Source organism: Equus przewalskii, chromosome 7, assembly GCF_037783145.1.
Source record: "Equus przewalskii isolate Varuska chromosome 7, EquPr2, whole genome shotgun sequence".
Taxonomy (NCBI): Eukaryota; Metazoa; Chordata; class Mammalia; order Perissodactyla; family Equidae; genus Equus; species Equus przewalskii.
In genome coordinates, this window is record NC_091837.1 from 1,242,784 (window position 1) to 1,263,439 (window position 20,656).

The following is a 20,656-nucleotide window of genomic DNA, read 5'->3' on the forward strand; positions in this document are numbered from 1 at the left end:
AATTTAAGTCTATGATCCATTTTTAGTTAATTTTTTTATAAGGTGTGAGATTTAGGTCAAGTTTTTTTCCTGTGAGTGTCCAATTGCCCTAGCACCATTTGTTGAGAAGCTGTCCTTTTTCCATTGAATTACTTTTGTGCCTTTGTCAAAAATTAGTTGGGCATATTCGTGTGGGTGTATTTCTGGGTTCTCTAGTTTGTTCTGTTGATCTGTTTGTCTAACCCTCTGCCACTACCACGCTATCTTGATTACTGTAGCTTCATAATCAGCATTGAAATCAGAAAGTGATTCCTCCTACTTTATTCTTCTCAGTCAGAATTGTTTTAGTATTCTAAGGCCTGTGCCTTTTCTCTATAAATTTTTGAATAGGCTTGTCTATCTCCAAAAACCTTGCTAGAATTTAAATAAAAATTGCATTAAACCTATAGATCAGTTTGGGGAGAATTTATATCATTACTGTCTTGGATCTTCCAATCTATGAACATGGTATGTCTCTTCATTTATTTACTGTTTTCTTTCTTTCATTGGCATTTTGTAATTTTCACAGCCAGCAGATCCTGTACACGTTTAAGTGTATATCTAGATTTTTCATTTTCTTTGGAACAATTGTAAATGGTATGTGTTTTAAACTTTGGTTTCTACATATTTATTGTTAGTATAAAGAAATGTGATTGGTTTTTGTATTTTAAGCTTGATATCCTTTGACCTTGCTGAACTCACTTATTAGATTAGTTCTATGAGATTTTTTTTTAAGATTTTATTTTTTTCTTTTTTCTCCCCAAAGCCCCCCGGTACATAGTTGTATATTCTTCGTTGTGGATCCTTCTAGTTGTGGCATGTGGGATGCTGCCTCAGCATGGTTTGATGAGCAGTGCCATGTCCGCGCCCAAGATTCCAACCAACGAAACACTGGGCTGCCTGCAGCGGAGCGCGCGAACCCAACCACTCAGCCACGGGGCCAGCCCCAATATGAGATTTTTTGATAAATTCCTTGGAATTTTCTATGTAGACAATCATGTCACCTGCAAATAGAGATAGTTTTCTTTCCTTTCTTTCAAACCTATGTCTCTCATTTCTTTGCCCTGTGTTGTTTCAGTGGCTAGAAATCCCAGCACTGTGTTGAGTAAGAGTGGGGAGAGCAGATATCCCAAGCTTATGGGCAATGTATTTAGTTCTTTTACCATGAAGTATGACATTAGCTATAGGGTTTTTTTGGAGATGTTCTTTGTCAAGTTGAAGTAATTCCCCTCCATTCCTAACTTGTGAAGAGTTTTTTTTTTTTTTTTTTAATCATAAATGAGTATTGGATTTTGTCAAATGCTTTTGTGCATCATTTGGTATAAGCATATGATATTTCTTCCTTAGCTTCAATTTGAGGTGATAGGTTACATTGATTTTCAGATATTAAAGCTTGCATACCTAGAATAAATCCCACTTGCTCATGGTGTATAATTCATTTTATGTATTGTTTAATTTGGTTCGCTAATATTTTATTGAAGATTTTTGCATCTAAGTCCATGAGAAATATTGGTTTGTAGGGGTTTTTTCTGTTTTTTTTTTTTTTATTTTAAATACTGTCTTTGGCTTTGATATCAGGGTTATACTGACCTCATAAAATGAATTAAGAAATGTTCCTTCCTCTTTTGTTTTCTGGGGAGAGATTATGTAGAATTGGTGTTAATTCTTCAAACATGTGATTGAATTCTCCAGTAAAACCATTTGGGTCTAGAGATTTCTTTTGGGAGGAGCTTTTTAATTATAAATTCAATTTGTTAAATGGTTTTAGGACTATACAAATTGTCAGTTTCGTGTTAGGTGAGTTTTTGGTAGTTTGTGGTTTTCAAAGAATTGATCATTTCTTCTAAGTTTTCAAATTTATGAGCATAAAGTTGTTCATAGTATTCTCTTCTTCTCCTGCTAATGGTGCAGATTTTATAGTTGCAGGATTTATAGTGGTAGCCCCTATTTCATTCCTGATGGTGATCTGTGTTGTTCCCATTTTATTTTTACAGTTGTGCTAGAGGCTTATCAATTTTGTTCATTTTTTTTTTAAGAACCAACTTTTTGTTTCGTTGATTTTTCTCTTGTTCAGTTTTCAATTTCACTGATTTCTGCTCTTATCTTCATTAGTTCCTCTCTTTGCATTGGACATATTTTGCTGTTTTTCTAGTTTCCTGAGGTAGGAACTTAGCTTATTGATTTGAGACCTTTGCTCATTTGTAATGTAAGCATTTCATGCTGTAAATGTCCCTCTTGGCATTGATGGACCTGCATCCCCCATAGTTAGATATGTTATAGTTTCATTTTCATTCAGTTCTGTGTATTTTTTTTTTTTTTTGAGACCTCCTATGATCCATGGATTTAGAAGTGTGTTTTTCAACTTCTGTGTGCTCAGAGATTTTCCTGTTGTCTTTCTGTTACTGATTTCTGGTTTGATTCTGTTGTAGTCAGAAAAGAACCTCTGTACGATAACAATTATCTTAAATTTGTTGAGCTATGTTTTATGCCCCCAGGATACTATCTTTTGGAGTGGGGAGTGTGTGTGTGAATTAGATCTTATCAGTTGATGGTATTGTTCAGACAGTCTATATCCTCAGTGATGTTCTGTCTGGGAGTTCTGTCAATTGCTGAGAGGGAGGTGTTGAAGTCCACAAATACAATTATGGATTTGTATTTCTCCTTTCAGTTCTGTCACTTTATTTCACAAGCTGTCCCCAATCGTTCTTGAGCCTTTCCAGATTCATCTTACACTCTCTGGAGTCAGCCTTTTCTCTAAGGAGCCTTGAGGGATCTGGGCACTAGTTATGCTCATTGCTTTTACATCCTCTGAGTGGACAGAGCTAAGGGGGCTGTGTGTGTGGGTGTGTGTGTGTATGTATACATATATCTTGGGTATAGGTTTTTAACATTGATTTAGTTCCTTTAATGATTATAGATATATTCAAGTTTTCCAGTCAGTTTTGCTAAGTCATATTTACCTAGGGCGTTGCTCATGTAATCTAAATTTTCTAATTCATTGTTATAAAATTCTCTTAGCATTCTCTTATGAATTTGTTGAAGCATTTGTATGTCTGTCATTATGACCTCCTTTTGATTCCTAATATTATTTATACTTTCTCCCTTCTTCTTGATCAGTCTTACTGGAGGTTTGCCTGTTTAATTAATCTTTATGAAGAACCAGCTTTGAGTAGTAATGGATTGTCAGTGCAGTGTATCTGTTTTCTGTGCCATTAATTCTGTGCCATCAATTTCTGCTGTCAACCTTTTTATTAGGTTTATTCTTTTGTTTTACTGACTTCTAGTGTTAAATTCTTAACTCCTTAATTTTTTTGTTGTTGTTGTTTGTTTTTTTTTTTGAGGAAGATTAGCCCTGAGCTAACTACTGCCGGTCCTCCTCTTTTTGCTGAGGAAGCCTGGCCCTAAGCTAACATCCGTGCCCATCTTCCTCTACTTTATATGTGGGACGCCTACCACAGCATGGCTTGCCAAGCAGTGCCACATCCGCACCTGGAATCTGAACCGGTGAACCCCGGGCTGCCGAGAAGCAGAACGTGGGAACTTCACCGCTGTGCCACTGGGCTGGGCCCTAGTTTTTTCTAATATAAGGCATTTAAGGTTCAGTTTTCCCTAATTTAATTTAATTAGGTCGCTAATTTAATTTAGTGGCTTAATTGTTTTGTGGTCAGAAAGCATGATATTTACTTTCTTTTTTTCTTTAAGATTTGTTTTGTGGCCTTGAATTGGGTTCATTTTTGTTAGTGTTCCATGTATGCTTGAACTCTTGGCCATAGGATTCTTTATACATTTATTTAACAGGCTTATTGATGGTACTGCTCAAATCAGGTCAGTATGGCTGTGTGATGCATCAGTTGTTGAAAGAGAGGGGTTATAGCCCCTCGCTGCAGTGTTGATTCACCCGTTCTTCCTTGATATTCTCTAGTTTTAGCTCTGTCTGTCTTGAGATCATGTTATTGGGGACATAGACTTTTTTTTTCTTTTTTTTCTTTAATTGAGTTTTGATAGGTTACAATCTCGTGAAATTTCAGTTGTACATTAATGTTTGTCATTCGTGTTGTAGGTGCACCACTTCACCCTTTGTGCCCACCCCCCACCCCACCTTTCCCCTGGTATCCACTAAACTGTTCTTAGTCCATAATTTTAAATTCCTCATATGAGTGGAGTCATACACAGATTATCCTTCTCTCGCTGGCTTATTTCACTTAACATAATTCTCTCAAGGTCCATCCATGTTATTGCAAATGAAATGATTTTGTTCTGTTTTGCAGCTGAGTAGTATTCCATTGTATATATGTACCACATCTTCTTTATCCATTCGTCTGTTGCTGGACCCTTAGGTTGCTTCCACGTCTTGGCTATTGTAAACAGTGCTGCAATAAACATTGGGGTGCATAGGACTTTTTGGGATTGCTGACTTCAAGTTCTTTGGATAAATAACCAGTAGTGGGATGGCTGGATTGTATGGTAGTTCTATTTTTAATTTTTTGCGGAATCTCCATACTGTTTTCCATAGTGGCTGCACCAGTTTGCATTCCCACCAGCAGTGCGTGAGGGTTCCTTTTTCTCCGCAACCTCTCCAACATTTGTTGCTATTAGTTTTAGATGTTTTTGTCATTCTAACGGGTGTAAGGTGATATCTTAGTGTAGTTTTGATTTGCATTTCCCTGATGATCAGTGATGATGAGCATCTTTTCATGTGCCTATTGGCCATCAGTATATCTTCTTTGGAGAAATGTCTGTTCATGTCTCCAGCCCATTTTTTGATTGGGTTGTTTGATGTTTTGTTGTTGAGTTGCGAGAGTTCTTTATATATTATGGATATTAAGCCTTTGTCAGATATATGACTTGCAAATATTTTTTCCCAGTTAGTGGGTTGTTTTTTTGTTTCAATCCTGTTTTCATTTGCCTTGAAGAAGCTCTTTAATCTGATGAAGTCCCATTTGTTTATTCTTTCTATTGTTTCCCTTCTCTGAGAAGTCATGGTGTCCGAACAGATCCTTTTAATACTGATGTCAAAGAGTGTACTGCCTACGTTTTCTTCCAGAAGCCTTATGGTTTCAGGTCTCAGCTTTAGGTCTTTGATCCATTTTGAGTTTATTTTGGTGAATGGTGAAAAAGAATGGTCAATTTTCATTCTGTTACATGTGGCTTTCCAGTTTTCCCAGCACCATTTGTTGAAAAGACTTTCTTTTCTCCATTGTATGCCCTCAGCTCCTTTGTCAAAGATAAGCTGTCCATAGATGTGTGGTTTTATTTCTGGGCTTTCAATTCTGTTCCATTGATCTGTGCACCTGTTTTTGTACCAGTACCATGCTGTTTTGATTACTGTAGCTTTGTATGTTTTGAAGTCAGGGATTGTGATGCCTCCCGTTTTGTTCTTTTTTCTCAGGATTGCTTTAGAAATTCGGGGTCTTTTGTTGCCCCATATGAATTTTAGGATTCTTTGTTCTAATTCTGTAAAGAATGTCGTTGGGATTCTGATTGGGATGGCGTTGAATCTGTAGATTGCTTTAGGTAGAATGGACATTTTAACTATGTTTATTCTTCCAATCCATGTACATGGAATGTCTTTCCATCTCCTTATGTCGTCATCCAATTCTCTCAGAAAGGCCTTGTAATTTTCATTATATAGGTCCTTCACTTCCTTAGTTAAATTTACCCCAAGGTATTTTATTCTTTTTGTTGCGATTGTGAATGGTATTGTATTCTTGAGTTCTTTTTCTGTTGGTTCATTACTGGAGTATAGAAATGCTACTGATTTATGCAAATTGATTTTATACCCTGCAACTTTGCTGTAGTTGTTGATTACTTCTAACAGTTTTCCAATGGATTCTTTGGGGTTTTCCATATATAAGATCATGTCGTCTGCAAACAGCGAGAGTTTCACTTCTTCCCTCCCTATTTGGATTCCTTTTATTCCTTTTTCTTGCCTGATTGCTCTGGCCAGGACCTCCAGTACTATGTTAAATAAGAGTGGTGATAGAGGGCATCCTTGTATCGTTCCTGTATTCAGGGGGATGGGGTTCAGTTTTTGCCCATTGAGTATGATGTTGGCTATGTGTTTGTCATATATGGCCTTTATTATGTTGAGGTAGTTTCCTTCTATGCCCATTTTGTTCAGAGTTTTTATCATAAATGGCTGTTGGATCTTGTCAAATGCCTTCTCTGCATCTATTGAGATGATCATGTGGTTTTTATTCCTCAGTTTGTTGATGTGGTGTATCACGTTGATTGATTTGTGGATGTTGAACCATCCCTGTGTCCCTGGTATGAATCCCACCTGATCTTGATGTATGATTGTTTCGATGAATTGCTGAATTCTGGTTGCCAAAATTTTGTTTAGAATTTTTGCATCTATGTTTCATCAGTGATATTGGCCTGTAGTTCTCTTTTTTCGTGGTGTCCTTGTCAGGTTTTGGTATCAGCGTGATGTTGGCCTCATAGAATGTGTCAGGAAATGTTCCATCTTCCCTAATCTTTTGGAATAGCTTGAAAAGGATAGGTATTAAATCCTCTCTGAAAGTTTGGTAGAATTCCCCAGGAAAGCCATCTGGTCCTGGGGTTTTATTCTTTGGGATGTTTTTGATTGCTGTTTCAATGTCTTTCCTTGTGATTGGTCTGTTCAAATTGTCTGCCTCTTCTTGAGTGAGCTTTGGGAGATTGTAGGAGTCCAAGAATTTATCCATTTCCTCTAGGTTATCCATTCTGTTGGCATATAGTTTTTTGTAGTATTCTCTTATAATCTGTTGTATTTCTGCAGAGTCTGTTGTTATTTCTCCTCGCTCATTTCTGATTTTGTTTATTTGAGCTTTCTCCCTTTTTTTCTTTGTAAGTCTGGCTAGTGGTTTGTCAATTTTATTTATCTTCTCAAAAAACCAGCTCTTTGTCTCATTGATCCTTTCTACTGCCTTTTTCGTTTCAGTAATATTTATTTCTGGTCTGATTTTTATTATTTCTCTCCTTCTGCTGACTTTGGGCTTCATTTGTTCTTTTTTCTCTAGTTCAGTTAGGTGTGCTTTAAGGTTGCTTATTTGGGATTTTTCTTGTTTGTTAAGATGTGCCTGTATTGTGATGAATTTTCCTCTTAATACAGCTTTTGCTGTATCCCATATGAGTTGGTATGGCATGCTATCATTTTCATTTGTTTCCCAGTATTTTTTGATTTCTTCTTTAATTTCTTCAATGATCCATTGCTTGTTCAGTAGTGTGTTGTTTAGTCTCCATATCTTTGTGCCTTTCTCAGCTTTTTTCTTGTAATTAATTTCTAGCCTTATAGCACTATGATCTGAGAAGATGCTTGTTATTATTTCAAATTTTTTTAAATTTGTAGAGGCTTGCCTTGTTTCCCAACATATGGTCTATCCTAGAGAATGTTCCATGTGCACTTGAGAAGAATGTGTATTCAGCTCTTTCAGGGTGGAGTGATCTATATATGTCTATTAAGTCCAATTGTTTTAGTTTTTCATTCAGCTCCACTATTTCCTTGTTGATTTTCTGTCTGGATGATCTGTCCATTGATGTGAGTGGGGTGTTGAGGTCCCCTACTATTATTGTGTTGTTTTTAACATCTTCCTGTAGGTCTGTTAATAGTTGCTTTATGAATCTTGGTGCTCCTGTGTTGGGTGCATAGATATTTATAAGCGTTATTTCTTCTTGATGAAGTGTCCCTTTGATCATTATATATTGTCCCTCTGTGTCTCTCTTTACCTGTCTTATTTTGAAATCCACTTGGTCTGATATGAGAATTGCAACACCTGCCTTTTTTTCCTTGCTATTTGCTTGAAATATTGTCCTCCACCCCTTCACCCTGAGTCTGTGTTTGTCCTTGGGGCTGAGGTGTGTTTCCTGGAGGCAACAAATTGTTGGATCTTGTTCTTTAATCCATTTTGCCACTCTGTGTCTTTTTATTGGAGAGTTCAATCCGTTCACATTGAGAGTGATTATTGATGCATGTGGATTTAGTGCTGTTAATCTGTCGCTCATTATCTTGTTTTCCTGTGTTTCTTTTCCTGTTTGCTTTAGACTACCCATTTAATACTGCAATTTCTTATGCTGGGTTTCTTAGATCTTTCATTATCTATGATTTGTGACTCTGTTCTGTACTTTATTTTAGTGTCTACCTTGAAGTTTGTATTTAGAATCTCGTGTATAATATAGTCTGTTCCCTGGTGGTCTCTTACTTACTTGACCAATACTGATTTAGACCCTTTGCTCTTCCCCTCCTAAATAATTATTTTCATTTTTTATTCCAACTCATCTTATTAATTGGTAGTTAGAGTGCTAAGATCATTCTTGTTTTGGTAGTTTCCTTACCTTTACCCTAATGCTATAATTGAATATTTGCTATCCTGTTCTGGTTCTATCCATCAGTCTCCCTAGTCTGTGGATTGTGTCCCCTTTCTCCCTTTTTTCTTTTTTCAAGTATGAGAGCCTTGAGGATTTCTTGTAATGGAGGGCTTTTGGTTACAAATTCCCTTAACTTTTTTTTGTCTGGAAAAGATTTACTTTCTCCCTCATATCTGAAGGAAATTCTTGCTGGATAGAGTATTCTTGGCTGCAGGTTTTTATCCTTTAAAGCTTTGAATATATCACTCCATTCTCTCCTAGCTTGTAGGGTTTCTGTAGAGAAATCCACTGACAGTCTGATAGGGGCTCCTTTATAGGTTATTCTCTTTTTTTTTTCTTACTTCCCTGAGTATTCTTTCCTTATCTTCCCTTTTTGCCAACTTTACTACCATGTGCCTTGGGGTAGCTCTTTTTACATTGACAAATCTAGGAGATCTAAAACCCTCCTCTACACACATTTCTCTGTCAATCCCTAGATTTGGGTAGTTCTCTTCAATAATTTCATTAAGCACACTTTCTGCTCCATTTTCCTTTTCCATGTTCTTGGGAATTCCTATGATCCTTATGTTCTTACTCCTCATTGAATCCATTATCTCTCGGAGATTTTCCTCATTTTTTTTAATTCTTAGTTCTCTTTCTTCCTCTGTCTGGTGCCATTCAGCCTATCTTCGATTATGGTAATTTGCTCCTCTGTGTTGTCTACACGGGCATTCAGTGAATCCATATTCTGTTTTATCTGGTCCATTGTGTTTTTCATCTCAAGTAATTCTATTTGATTCTTCTTTATGATTTCAATCTCTTTTGTGAAGTAACTCCAGAACTCGGCTTGTTTCTCTTTCTCTCTACCTCATTGAGTTTTTGATTATAGCTGCTCTGAACTCATTATCACTTAGTTTACCTACTTCCAAGTCCTCAGGACTTAATTCTGTGTTGTTATTGTTTTCCTTCTGGTCTGGGGCTTTTATAAATTGCTGGATGGTAGAGGAGCGGTTTTTTCTCATGGTGGTAGAATTCAGGTGCAGTTACAGCCTGTCGCCACTAGATTGGGGGTCGAGAGCGGCGTGTTATGAGCTCTCTGCCTTGGGGCAAGAGGGCTGCGCCCACTGGCTTTGGGGGGGTGGGCGGCTGTTACTGACACGCACCGGTCTGGGTTCAGATCAGTTCTGTTCTCTGGTCTCCCAAGGCCCTTCATTCATAGGGTCCCCGCGTATGGAAGCTTTCGCCCCGTCAGCGGGTCTCCACTGAATCAGCGGCAGGAGTCCTGGATGATCCCCCGGTCGTGCGGCCCCTCTCCCGCTCCTTCCCCACCTGCGCTGCAGCGATCGCAGACTCTAGGGGAGGGAGCGATGTTCTCTCCTACCGTTCTGGCGCCTCCGAGGGTGTAAGCAAGGTGTATGATCTCCGCCTTCTTGGTATTGTAGGTCTCTAACGAGCTGGCATTATGTTTATTCTCTGAAATTCAGTTCTTCCAATCTTTTGCTGTATTTTGGAGGGGAGAGAATCCCGGGTCAGCTCAACCCGCCATTTTGCTCTGCCCCCTTCGACATAGACTTTTTAATTGTTACATCTTCCTGGTGAATTTAACCTTTTCATCATTATGTAATGATCTTTTTTATCCGTAGTAGTTTTTGTTTGTTTACTTAAAGTCTACTTCTTTTCTAGCACTAGCTATAGAATGGTGTTAGCAGAACAGACTTAGCCAGACAGCCAAAGTGTGAGTCCAAGCTTGGCCTTGAGCAAGTTTCTTAAGCTCTGTCCCTCAGGTTCCACATAAGGGGCGGGGGGTGATAGAGCAGACACTTCACTGTGGTGTTGGATGAAATTAGCTGATACATGTGCAGTGCAAAGCACAGTACTCGGCATTTAGAAAGTTCTCAATGGATAGTAGCTTTTTATTATTATTACATAATATTTCTTTGCTAGCTTCCTTTCGATGTCTTTTTGCCCTCTTTTCATTAAATCTTTGAATTTTTTAGTGTCTTATTTCGTGCTATTTACCCAGGATTTTGTTTACTTCTTTTATCTCTCTTTCTGACTTCTAGTCTCTTTTTTTCCTATACTGGTTCAAAAATTATATTATATATAGCTATCCTTTTAGTGGTTACTCTTACATTTTTAAAGGATGTTATTGATTTTTTTTTTCTTTTTCCTTTTTCTCCCCAAAGCCCCCAGGTACATAGTTGCATATTCTTCGTTGTGGGTCCTTCTAGTTGTGGCATGTGGGATGCTGCCTCAGTGTGGTTTGATGAGCAGTGCCATGTCCGCGCCCAGGATTCGAACTGACGAAACACTGGGCCACCTGCAGCGGAGCGCACGAACTTAACCACTCGGCCACGGGGCCAGCCCCAGGATGTTATTGATTTTTAAAAAAAAAAATCTCAAGATAGTGTCTCTAACTTCCTTCTGAATAATACGAGGACAGCTCCAGCAGTTCCCAGCGTCTGACCTGTGTGCGTGCCCCTGTTGTGCTTTGTTTTAGTTTTACGTTGTTCTCATGCTTCTCAAGTGAGCGCTCTTTGGGGAAGGCAGCAGTTGTTTAGATTTCCCCGCATGTTTTTCAGTTTCTTCTTACGTCCCACTTCTTCCTCCTGGGTTTGATTTTTCCTTCCTCAGGTACTTTCTTCAGGAGCTCTTTGAGATGAGGTTGTGTTAGGGCCTCACTCTACTAGTCTCTGTATGAAATGTCTGTATTTTGCCTCCAATCCTGAATGTTAGTATAGCTGGGTATAGATTTGTCTGTTGACAGTTACTTTTTCTCAAGGCTTTGAAGATGTTATTTTATTGCTTCCGCTCATTCCTTGCTCTGAACTGTCATATGCCCTTCCTAGGTTTGTTGTGTATTATAAATTTTAAACTTCATATCTTCCTGTTGCCTTGACATCCCATGAACAGGCCCTGAGCTCCGCCCAGGTAGCCAGGTGCACCAGTGTGATAATGTTGGCCTCTGCCAGAAGTTCCCCCTCCTTCCCTCTCCTGACTGTGACCTAGTGACCTTCCAACGCTCCTGTGAAATCCCCTCATGCCTTTGCTTGTGTCCTCCCCCAACCCCTAGTAAGGGCGCTTGTTGCGGGTCCTTGCATCCTCTCAGCTCCCCGCCCGCTTGGTTGAGCCTCTCCCTCGGTGCTCTTCCCGTGTGCCTCCTTCGGCGTGTGGGGACTGTCTCTGTGAATGAAAGAAATGGTTTTCCTGAGCCTCTCCTGTGCTGCATCTTGTGGCCACGCCTGACTGACCATCACCTAAAAGAACACAGAACAGTAGGCAGTCTTCATCTCTCTTTTGCTTTTGAGAGTTTCCTTTGTTCATAACACTTTGTTCATCACACTGTCTAGCTATTGATTTATTTTTATTTGTCCTTTTAGGGCACCTGAGGATTTATGTGTTGGATCAATTATAGGAAAATCTCTGCCATTATCTCTTTTTTAATAGCTTTATTGAGATATAATTTACATACCTTACAATTCAGTGGTTTTAGTATATTCATGGATATGTGCAACCACTACCACTGTCTATTCCGTGTACAGCATGTCGTATCCAAATCATGACACATTAGATCTCTTAGTGTTACAAACTCAGTGATATATTGTTGTAATTATCCCTTTACTGTCTGCAGTTGTTTCCTTAACCCAATAGAGCTGTGCTCCACATAACCTCCTTCATGCTGTTAGTGGGAAACATGTCACACACATGGTATATCCAGAGGCCCAACGTTAACATTATTTACATATTACTTTATACGATTGCTTTTTAAATCAGTTAAGAGACTAAAGGAGAAAAAAATACATGTTTATACTTTTACAATAATTACCTTTTATGGTGCTTTTTGTGTATGCGTATGGATTCAAATTACTATCGGTGAGTCAGTTGATTTTAACCTTAAGAATTTCTTTTGGTATTCCTTGTAAGGCAAGTCTGAAAGCAACAAATTCTCTCCGTTTTTGTTTATCTGGGAAAGTCTTTATTTGCTCTCATTTTTTGAAAGGTGATTTTGCTGGATGTAGGATTCTTGGTTGATGAGGGGTTTTTTTGAGCACTTTGAATATGTTATCCCACTGCCTTCTGGCCTCTGTTATTTCTGCTGAGAAGTCAGCTGTTAGTCTTACTGGGCTTCCTTTATAAGTAGTGTCATTTTTTCTTGCTATTTTTAAGGTTTTCACTTTGTCTTTGACTTTCACTTTCAGTGTTTTTACTCTGATGTGTCTGTTTGTGGGTCCCTTTGAGTTTATCCTACTTCGAGTTTATTGAGCTTCCTAGATGTGTAGGTCTTTGTTTTTCAGTGAATTTGGGAAGTTTTCAGCCATTATTTCTTCAGATATTTTTTTCTGCTCCTTTCTTTCTCTCTCCTCCTTTTGGTGCTCACATTTCGTGTATGTTGGTGCCCTTAATGGTGCCCTGCATTTCTCTGAGGGCTGTACTAATTTTTCTTCATTCTTTCTTCTCTCCATTCTAGCAAAGAATAATTTTATGTGAGTTTCGTGCCCTGCAAGTTCCTGACCACATGAGTTACATAGATTTGACTCCAGATTTAAGTGACACACAGACCCGTGGCTATGGAACTTCTGTTCAGAAGACATCCCTATTGCATTTAGAGACTGGAAAAAACTTGCTTCTCATGCCCATTTGCCTTTCACTGAGCCTGTATCCCTTTGAAGACCTGCCCCTGCCTCATACCTCATCCCTTCCCCCCAGCATCTGTCATGTCTGACTACCAGCTTAAGACTTTGAGTTTTCAGCTCCCTCCTGTCTCTGGCCATGGTCACTCCTCTTCCTCTAGTCCCAGGTCAGCTCTGCGCAGAGGTTATGGTGAGTGTCTGAGGTCCAGTGGATCGTCTTCCCAGGAACCAGCAGCTTCTTGAGAGCCTCATTCAAGACACATTCTGATTTTAAAATGGTTAAGATGCATGGCAGCTGCATCTTAAAATTGAGGGACTCTCATAAGTAAACTGCTTAGGCAACTTCAAAGCAAACACTTTCCCAAGGACTTTCCACTGGAATCGGGCACTTTCCTGTGTCCTAGCAATCTGGGCTCATGGCTAGGTTTGCCCTAGCCAGGTGTGCTTTTTCCTAACAGTATGTTGTAGTGACCTCTCTTGGACAGCTGCTACCTGTGGCCGTGGGGCAAATGCACAGCATTCCACTACTGGGAGGGCTCTCAGGCACAATCTTACCAACTCCTGTCCCAGGCCCAGGTGGGGAGAGTCAGGGCTTCCACTGGTAACGCATATGTATGTGCCTATTGCAGGTCAGACGTGTGTTGACATCAAGGATAACGTGGTAGATGAAGGGTTCTACTTCACTCCTAAAGGGGATGATCCATGCCTGAGCTGCACCTGCCATGGAGGGGAGCCTGAGATGTGTGTGGCTGCCCTTTGCGAACGGCCCCAGGGCTGCCAGCAGTACCGCAAAGACCCCAAGGAATGCTGCAAGTTCATGTGCCTGGACCCAGGTGAGACTGACGGTGGGTCACAAGTCAGCTTCCCTGTTCAGTAAAATCTATTGTATTTATATATATTATCTGTAAACAGCTGGAAATTGAAAATTTTAAGAAAAGTATCACTTACTCTAGCACCAAAAAACATGAAATACTTAGGTATAAATCTTATAAAATGTGCGTCATCTGTATGCTACAAAACATAAAACACTGATAAAAGAAATCAAAGGCGTAAATAAAGGCGAGATATACCATGTTCATGGATCAGAAGACTCAATATCGTTGCAAGGTTAATTCTCCCCAGATTGTCTGTAGATTCAAAGCAGTCCCAACCAAAATTCCAGCAGACTTTTTTCTAGACGTTGACAAGCTGATTCTAAAATTTCTGTGGAAAGGCAGAGGAATTAGAATAGCCAAAAAGAATAGTTTTTAAAAAGAATAGAGTTGGAGGATTCATGGTACCTGATTTAAAACTTACTATACAGTCACAGTAATCAAAAGAGTGTGGTATTAGCAAAAGAATAGACACATTCATCAGTGGAAGAGAACAGAGTCGAGAAATAGTCCCACACTTATATGGTCAACAGATATTTGACAAAGGCAGTTCAGTGGAGAAATGATAGTCTTCAACAAATGGTGCTGGAACAACTGAACATCCACATGCAAAAAAAATATGAACCTTACACTACACGTCCTACTTTATATAAAAATTAGCTAAAAATGGTCATAGAACTAACTATAAAACCTTAAATTATAAAACTTCTAGAAGAAAACATATACTCTAAAAAAGAAAGTCTTTTCAAAGAAGAATGAAAACACAGGAGAAAAATTTTTATGACCTTGGGATAGGCAGCATTTTTAGATATGATGTCAAAGGCATGATCCACAAAAGAAAAATTAAATTAGACTTCATCAAAATTGAAAATTTCTGCCCTTTGAAAGACACTTAAGCAAATGAAAAGATAAGCCACAACACAGAGAAAAATATTTGCAAAACACAAATCAGACAAAGGTCTTGTATTCAGAGTATATAAAGAATTCTAAAAACTCAATGATAAGAAACAAATCACCCTATTAAAAAATGGGCAAAAGATTTAAAATGACACTTTACCAAAGAAGATACATAATGGCAGCCAAAAACCTGAAAAGATGTTCAACAGTGATTGTAAGGAAAACAGATGGAATCCACTTGGGGTACCACACCTAATGGAAAGGCTAAAATAGCACAACTGACAACCAAGGGCCAGCTGAGATGTGGAGCGACTGCATCTCTCCCAGTGCTCCCCACTCCCATCCTGCACTGGTGCCCTGGGGGCAGCCTGGGTTCAAGAGGCTCCAAGTGGTGAGGTGAGGCGCCAGCCGTGCAGCAGCCAGTAGCAGAGCCCATGTTGGGGTACAGGGCATCAGCCCCCAGTTCCTGGTGAGCTGCTGCTCCACCTGCTGTCTCTGACGGAGATTTGTAAACTGTTTCCATGTAACCAAGCTCAGTGAGATGGTGAGCTCCTCGTCACTGGAGCTCTTCATGCACAGGCTGGGCAGCCACCTAGAGAGGATCTGGGGAAGCTCAGGCAGCAGACTTCAGGGCACCTTCAGTTCCAACAGCATCTACCCCAGCAGGACGTGTCATCTGTCTATAACTAGGAGCCAGCAGCCTGGGAGATAGAACCTTGCCCTGTCTGGTATAGTCCAGAGCCGCATGGAGGGACCAGCCATGATGTGGGTCCCCCTGGGGCCCCTGGGCTGATCTCTGGCTCCTGGGACAGTGCTCTCTTCTTTATAAGGTCTGACTGCAGGTGACTTGGTTCTAGGAGATGTGTCTTCCTGGTAACTACTGTGGAGGGACAGTCAGGGACCTTGACCATGTCGTTGGGTTTATTTTAGAACTGATTAAGAGTTAGTCATTGTAGAGGAGTTGCTGCTTTAGGTGCCCTCCCCCAGGATCTCTGAGCTGGCCGTCAGTTAACAGACATGTCAGCAGCCCCCTGAGTTCATGGGCTTCCTCCCACGGAAGGGACGAAGTGTTCTCTTGAGGTTGGAAAAGAATCAGAGGCATCAAAGAAGCAGCTAATTGGTGAGAGGGTGTATCCTTTCTGCATGTTCACTTCCCAAATGCTGTCGGCAGTAATTGCCACGTTTGAGGAAGCTTTTTGGCCCTGTGGGACGAGGGCAAGAGTGAGCTCTGGCCATCTGCATTGGTGTGGAGTAGGCTGGGCCAGTAGGGGCAGCAGGGGGTCCTGGGAGCCTGGCCTCTCTCGTGTGGAACCCATGTTGGCTGTGAAGTGTCTCCTGGGGCTGGTGATTCAGGACCTGCCGGCATGGCTGTTGCAGAGGTGGGAGTTGACAGCCCTTTGTCCTTCCGCCCATGCAGAGTCCTCCTGCTTCCAAGGACTACAGGTGACTCCTCCCCACTGAATCCTCCCTGCCTCTACCCTGGGTCGGTGGAGGACCACTTCCTGGTTCCATTATTCTGTGACCTGGTGTGAGTGGCCCATCTCATCTAGGTGAAAGCACGTGGAAATGTCCATCATGTCGTAGGCCAGTACAGGTTCTCTTCCTTCACACCTCGTCCCATGGCCATCATCTCTGTCCCACCCTCAGCGCTCCATGGCAAGCACCAAGAAGCCCCAGTGTGTTCCAGGGCGGGGCAGAGCAGGGTGTCCCCACCTTGGCACTGTTGAAATTTGGGGCCAGGCACTGTGTTGTGGGGCTGTCTTGTGCACAACAGGATATTGAGTACTTCCCTGACCACTACCCACTAGATGCCAGTAGCACCTCTACCCCCCAAGCGATTGATGACAACTAAAAGTGTCTCCAGACATTGCCAAATGTCCCTTGCGGGGTGCACAGTCTCCCTGGTGAGATCCCCTAGTGTACATCACGGTGCCGGGTTCTGTAGGGGGTGAGGGCGGTGCATAGGGGCCCATAACAGAGCTGTGCCCTCTAGCTGCAGCCCCCAGTGAGCTTAGGCAGAAGGGACATGTCGCCTATGACTTAGAAGTGTTGGAGGATGAGGCCACCACCCAGCTGGGAGCTGCTGCTTGAACCCTGAAACCCCACTGCTTCTGCCTCAACATGTCCGGGTTCAGGCCGGACTCCAGCCCTCTCTTGGAGCTGCTGCAGGACTCTAGGCCTCCACCATAGAGCTGGCCAACAGCAGGGACGTGGCTGTGACCTGCCCAGCCTTGCTCTGACAGGGACTATGGCCCCGGGTAGAGAGGAGTGGGCCAGCAGGTCAGTGGCACCTCAGGCACCGTGTAAGGACTTGCTCCATGTGTGTCCCTCCTCCTCCTGCAAGATCATGAGTGCCACAGTGGAGCACACACTCTGATACACCTGGGCTCCCCACCAACAGAGAGGGTTGGTAGGAAGTAGGGGTGGGGAGGTCAAGAATTAGAGCAGCCACTGACAGGGACCCGAGGGAAGGGCGGGGCCTGTAAACAGGGACTCGAGTCCAGTGCAGACTGTCCTCACTCTCTTCCCCTGATGGGGTGATGCCAGCCTCCACATGCGAGCACTGCTGGGTACAGGGGAGTGGTCAAGCACTCTGGGAGCACCCCGTGAAGGCTGGAGCCCCCTATGTCTGAACTCAGGCCAGTCACACGGCCTGCTAAGCCTCAATTCCTCCCTTGTAGGGTTGTGGTGAGATACCAGGGAAGTACTAGGTGCCATGGCCGGACACATGATCCTGTTCAGCACCTCCCCTCAAGCTCCTGTTGTGGCTTCCGGGGCTCACACCCCAGCAATAGGGATGGTGGGAGGACAAGGTGGACATGGGCCCTCTGGGGAAGATGGAGGGAGGCACATGCCCCCGTGGATCAGCGGAGCAGGCGACTCTGTGGCCCCGTCCCCCACACTCGCCAGCAGAGGTGTTGCCGGGCTGTGGCATCTTCGTGGGTGCCTGTGGGGCCAGGTGCTGTGTGCCATGTGGCACAGGTCAGCACGCGTGTTTCTAAGTGCTCGTCTTCACGTGTGTGCCCAGGTTTGGTGTCAGTGCAGGGTTGTGTGCAGTCTCTACTGAGGTTTAAGGGTTGAGGTAACGGGACTCTTTCACAGCTGCAGTGGGGTCTCATTTATGCATGAGACCTGGGCTGACAGTCCTTCCCCAGCGGTCTACGCAGCAGCCCAGCAGGTCTTAACCAACCCCTCCCCAGTCCATTAGTGAAGCCTGTAAATCCAAGTCCAAAATGGACCTCGTGCTGTCACTTCTCCCTGTCACCACCCCACGCAGGCCACTGTCACTCCCTCGCCTGGATGCTGCAGGTGCCCCCACACTGGCTCTCTGACACTCCCCCGCTTCTCCCCTGCAGTGCTTCCTGCACGCAGCGCTGCCTGACCCAGGCCCACGCAGGAGGCGTCCCTCCCCACTCCAAATGCCCAGGTGCTTCCCAGTGCGTCCTGTGAGAATCAAACTCGGAGACACAGCCCCGGCCCACTGTCCGCCGTTTCCCCTGCCCTCAGCCCTCCCCGTGGCCGCCCCACAGGACACATGTCTCCTTTGCTTTTGATCCCTTTGTCGTGCCCCCTTGTGTTCTGGTACTTCTCGCAATTTAGACTCACATATGGTGGTCTTGTCCGTCTCTCACACACATGTAAGTTCAGCGAGGACAGGGACGTTGACATTTCGTCCTTGGCATGTCTTCCTGACACTCAGATCAGCCTGTCGAGCAGGAAGGAGCGTGCTCGGCACCAGAAGAAGGGTGTGCGGCCTCTACAGAGGGTCGCTGCTCGCTCCCTTGGCATGCAGAGCCGTTCTTGCTTGCTTCCTTAGAAATGCTGATCGTGGGGGACAACGTCTTCCTTGCTCACCGATAGTTGTGGGCATTTGCACACAGCAGACGTCCGAGGCCTGCAGCTCCTGAAGGAAGGCACCCAGCCACCCAACACAAATCAGCCAGGGGGAGGCCAGGTGGCCTGTCTGGGGACCGGGCCCCCATGACACCAGGAGGGCACCTGACAGGCCTGTTGTATGGAAACATTTTTACTGGCCCACAATTTGCTTCCCTCCTATGATGTTCAGTGTTCCTGATTTTGAGCTGTTTGTTTCTGCCATCTGTCCCAGTCCTGCCCAGTGCAGGGAATTGGGAAGCGAGTGTGCCTCATCCACATAGTTGGCCTAGTGGTGGAGGCTGTGGCTGCCTTGTAGTGCTGAACCCCTGGGGCTCGGGACCTCCTTTTCTAGGAGTGGCAAGTTTCCTTCCTTTGCTCCTAACAGACGGCAACAGCTTGTTCGACTCCATGGCCAGTGGGATGCGTCTGATAGTTAGCTGCATCTCCTCCTTCCTCATCCTGTCCCTGCTGCTTTTCATGGTCCACCGGCTGCGCCAGAGGCGCCGGGAACGCATCGAGTCCCTCATCGGAGCAAATCGTGAGTGCTCCAGCCCCTGCCTATGATGCCACCGTGGAGGCCTTGCCTTGGGCTATGTCCCCTTGCAGGAGGCATAGGAAGCAGGAATAGGGCAGGGAGGAAGGAGAGGACATTGACGGAAGGTGCCCCAGGGTGTCCTTGCCCCACCTTCTCACCTGCTGCTGGTCTGGGGAACTGGAAGTGCTGTCCCCGGGACCCAAGATCAGAGACCGTGGACATGTGGAGGGGGGAGTGCAGCCACAGTGCCAGCTGCTCTTCCCAGCGAAGGGCAGCCACTGTGTATTCAGATGATGATGATACCTTTTCCAAAAGCCTAGGCCATGAGTGTGGGCCACCTGCCAGGAGGTGACCTGCCAGAGAAGGAGTGGCAGATGCCCATGGCCATTAGGCAGTGTAGAGAGTATGGCTCACCCTCCTCAGCCCAAGTTCTCTGTAGCATCCCACCCCCCGAGAGAGCTGCTGAAATCACCCCTGGTCTCAGTGAGCAAGCTGGGGCTCCCTGGTCCCGTGTGGGGAGGGGCAGAACAGGTGCACACAGGCTGGGAATGGTTCAGAATTGAGGTGGCAGGAATGCCACAGGACTGTGCTGGCTGTGGTTAGGGGCCCCAGTGCCTCCTGGGGCTGCCAGGTCAGGTGTGAGGGCCCCATGTCACTGTGGTCCAGCAACGTTTTTCCGAGACTCTCCTCACTTCTTACTGAGCTGCAGGGTGAGCAGAACTCTGAGGCCATCATGGGCTAGACACCCAGAAACATGTTAGAGCTCGAGGGGTGTGGTGAGGGCTGGGGCGCAGTGGGCAGAGCTGAGACCGGACAGCAGAAGAGGCAGACCTTAACACAGGCTGCATGTGGGTGAAGGGCAGGCAGGCACTGAAGGAGGGGGACTGGGCAGGAGATTCAGGGCAAGTCGGGCTTCTCAGGTGATTGTGCCTAGGGGCAGCTGGGCATAGGAACATGACAGTCAGGATGTCTGGCACCCTGGGCCTGGGGTGGCAGATCAGCCTCAGGAGGGGTGGGTGGCTCAGGAGCCGAGCACCGCACCTCTGAGTGACATGGCTCTCTTGCTTGTTTCCACTTTTATTGCCCAGTGCACCACTTCAACCTCGGCCGGAGGATCCCCGGCTTTGATTATGGCCCGGATGGATTTGGCACAGGCCTCACACCGCTACACCTTTCTGACGATGGAGAAGGGGGGACTTTCCACTTCCATGACCCTCCACCTCCCTACACCGCATACAAGTACCCCGACATCGACCAGCCAGATGACCCACCGCCACCCTATGAGGCCTCCATCAACCCCGACAGCGTGTTCTACGACCCTGCAGGTGCTCCCTTCCCCACCCACCCAGGGAGAGGGAGTAGCCTGTCAACAGCCATCCAGCATGTGGGACCGGAGGCTCAGCGTCCTCCCCAGTCGAGAGGACTGTGAAGCCCTGCTCCTTTCCGGCATTCTCCTCTCTCTCTGGTTTCCCCTTTATGGTGGAACCACTGTTGATGAGCGG

General features: G+C 44.1%; 1 protein-coding gene across 14 annotated transcripts in view; it reads left to right on the forward strand.

Annotated features, from left to right (window-relative positions):
- Nucleotides 1–20,656, forward strand: part of DGCR2 (DiGeorge syndrome critical region gene 2) — an 89,267-nt gene that overhangs the window by 64,155 nt on the left and 4,456 nt on the right. For 5 of the 14 annotated variants that reach the window (XM_070628150.1, XM_070628145.1, XM_070628144.1 and 2 more), the window contains 3 exons: nt 13,604–13,807; nt 19,005–19,157; nt 20,243–20,479. In XM_070628150.1, the coding sequence (XP_070484251.1) occupies nt 13,604–13,807; nt 19,005–19,157; nt 20,243–20,479 (594 nt within the window). Of the gene's footprint in view, nt 1–13,603; nt 13,820–19,004; nt 19,158–20,242; nt 20,480–20,656 lie in introns of all 14 variants that reach the window. The other 9 variants (XM_070628142.1, XM_070628143.1, XM_070628149.1 and 6 more) reach the window with 2 other exon arrangements.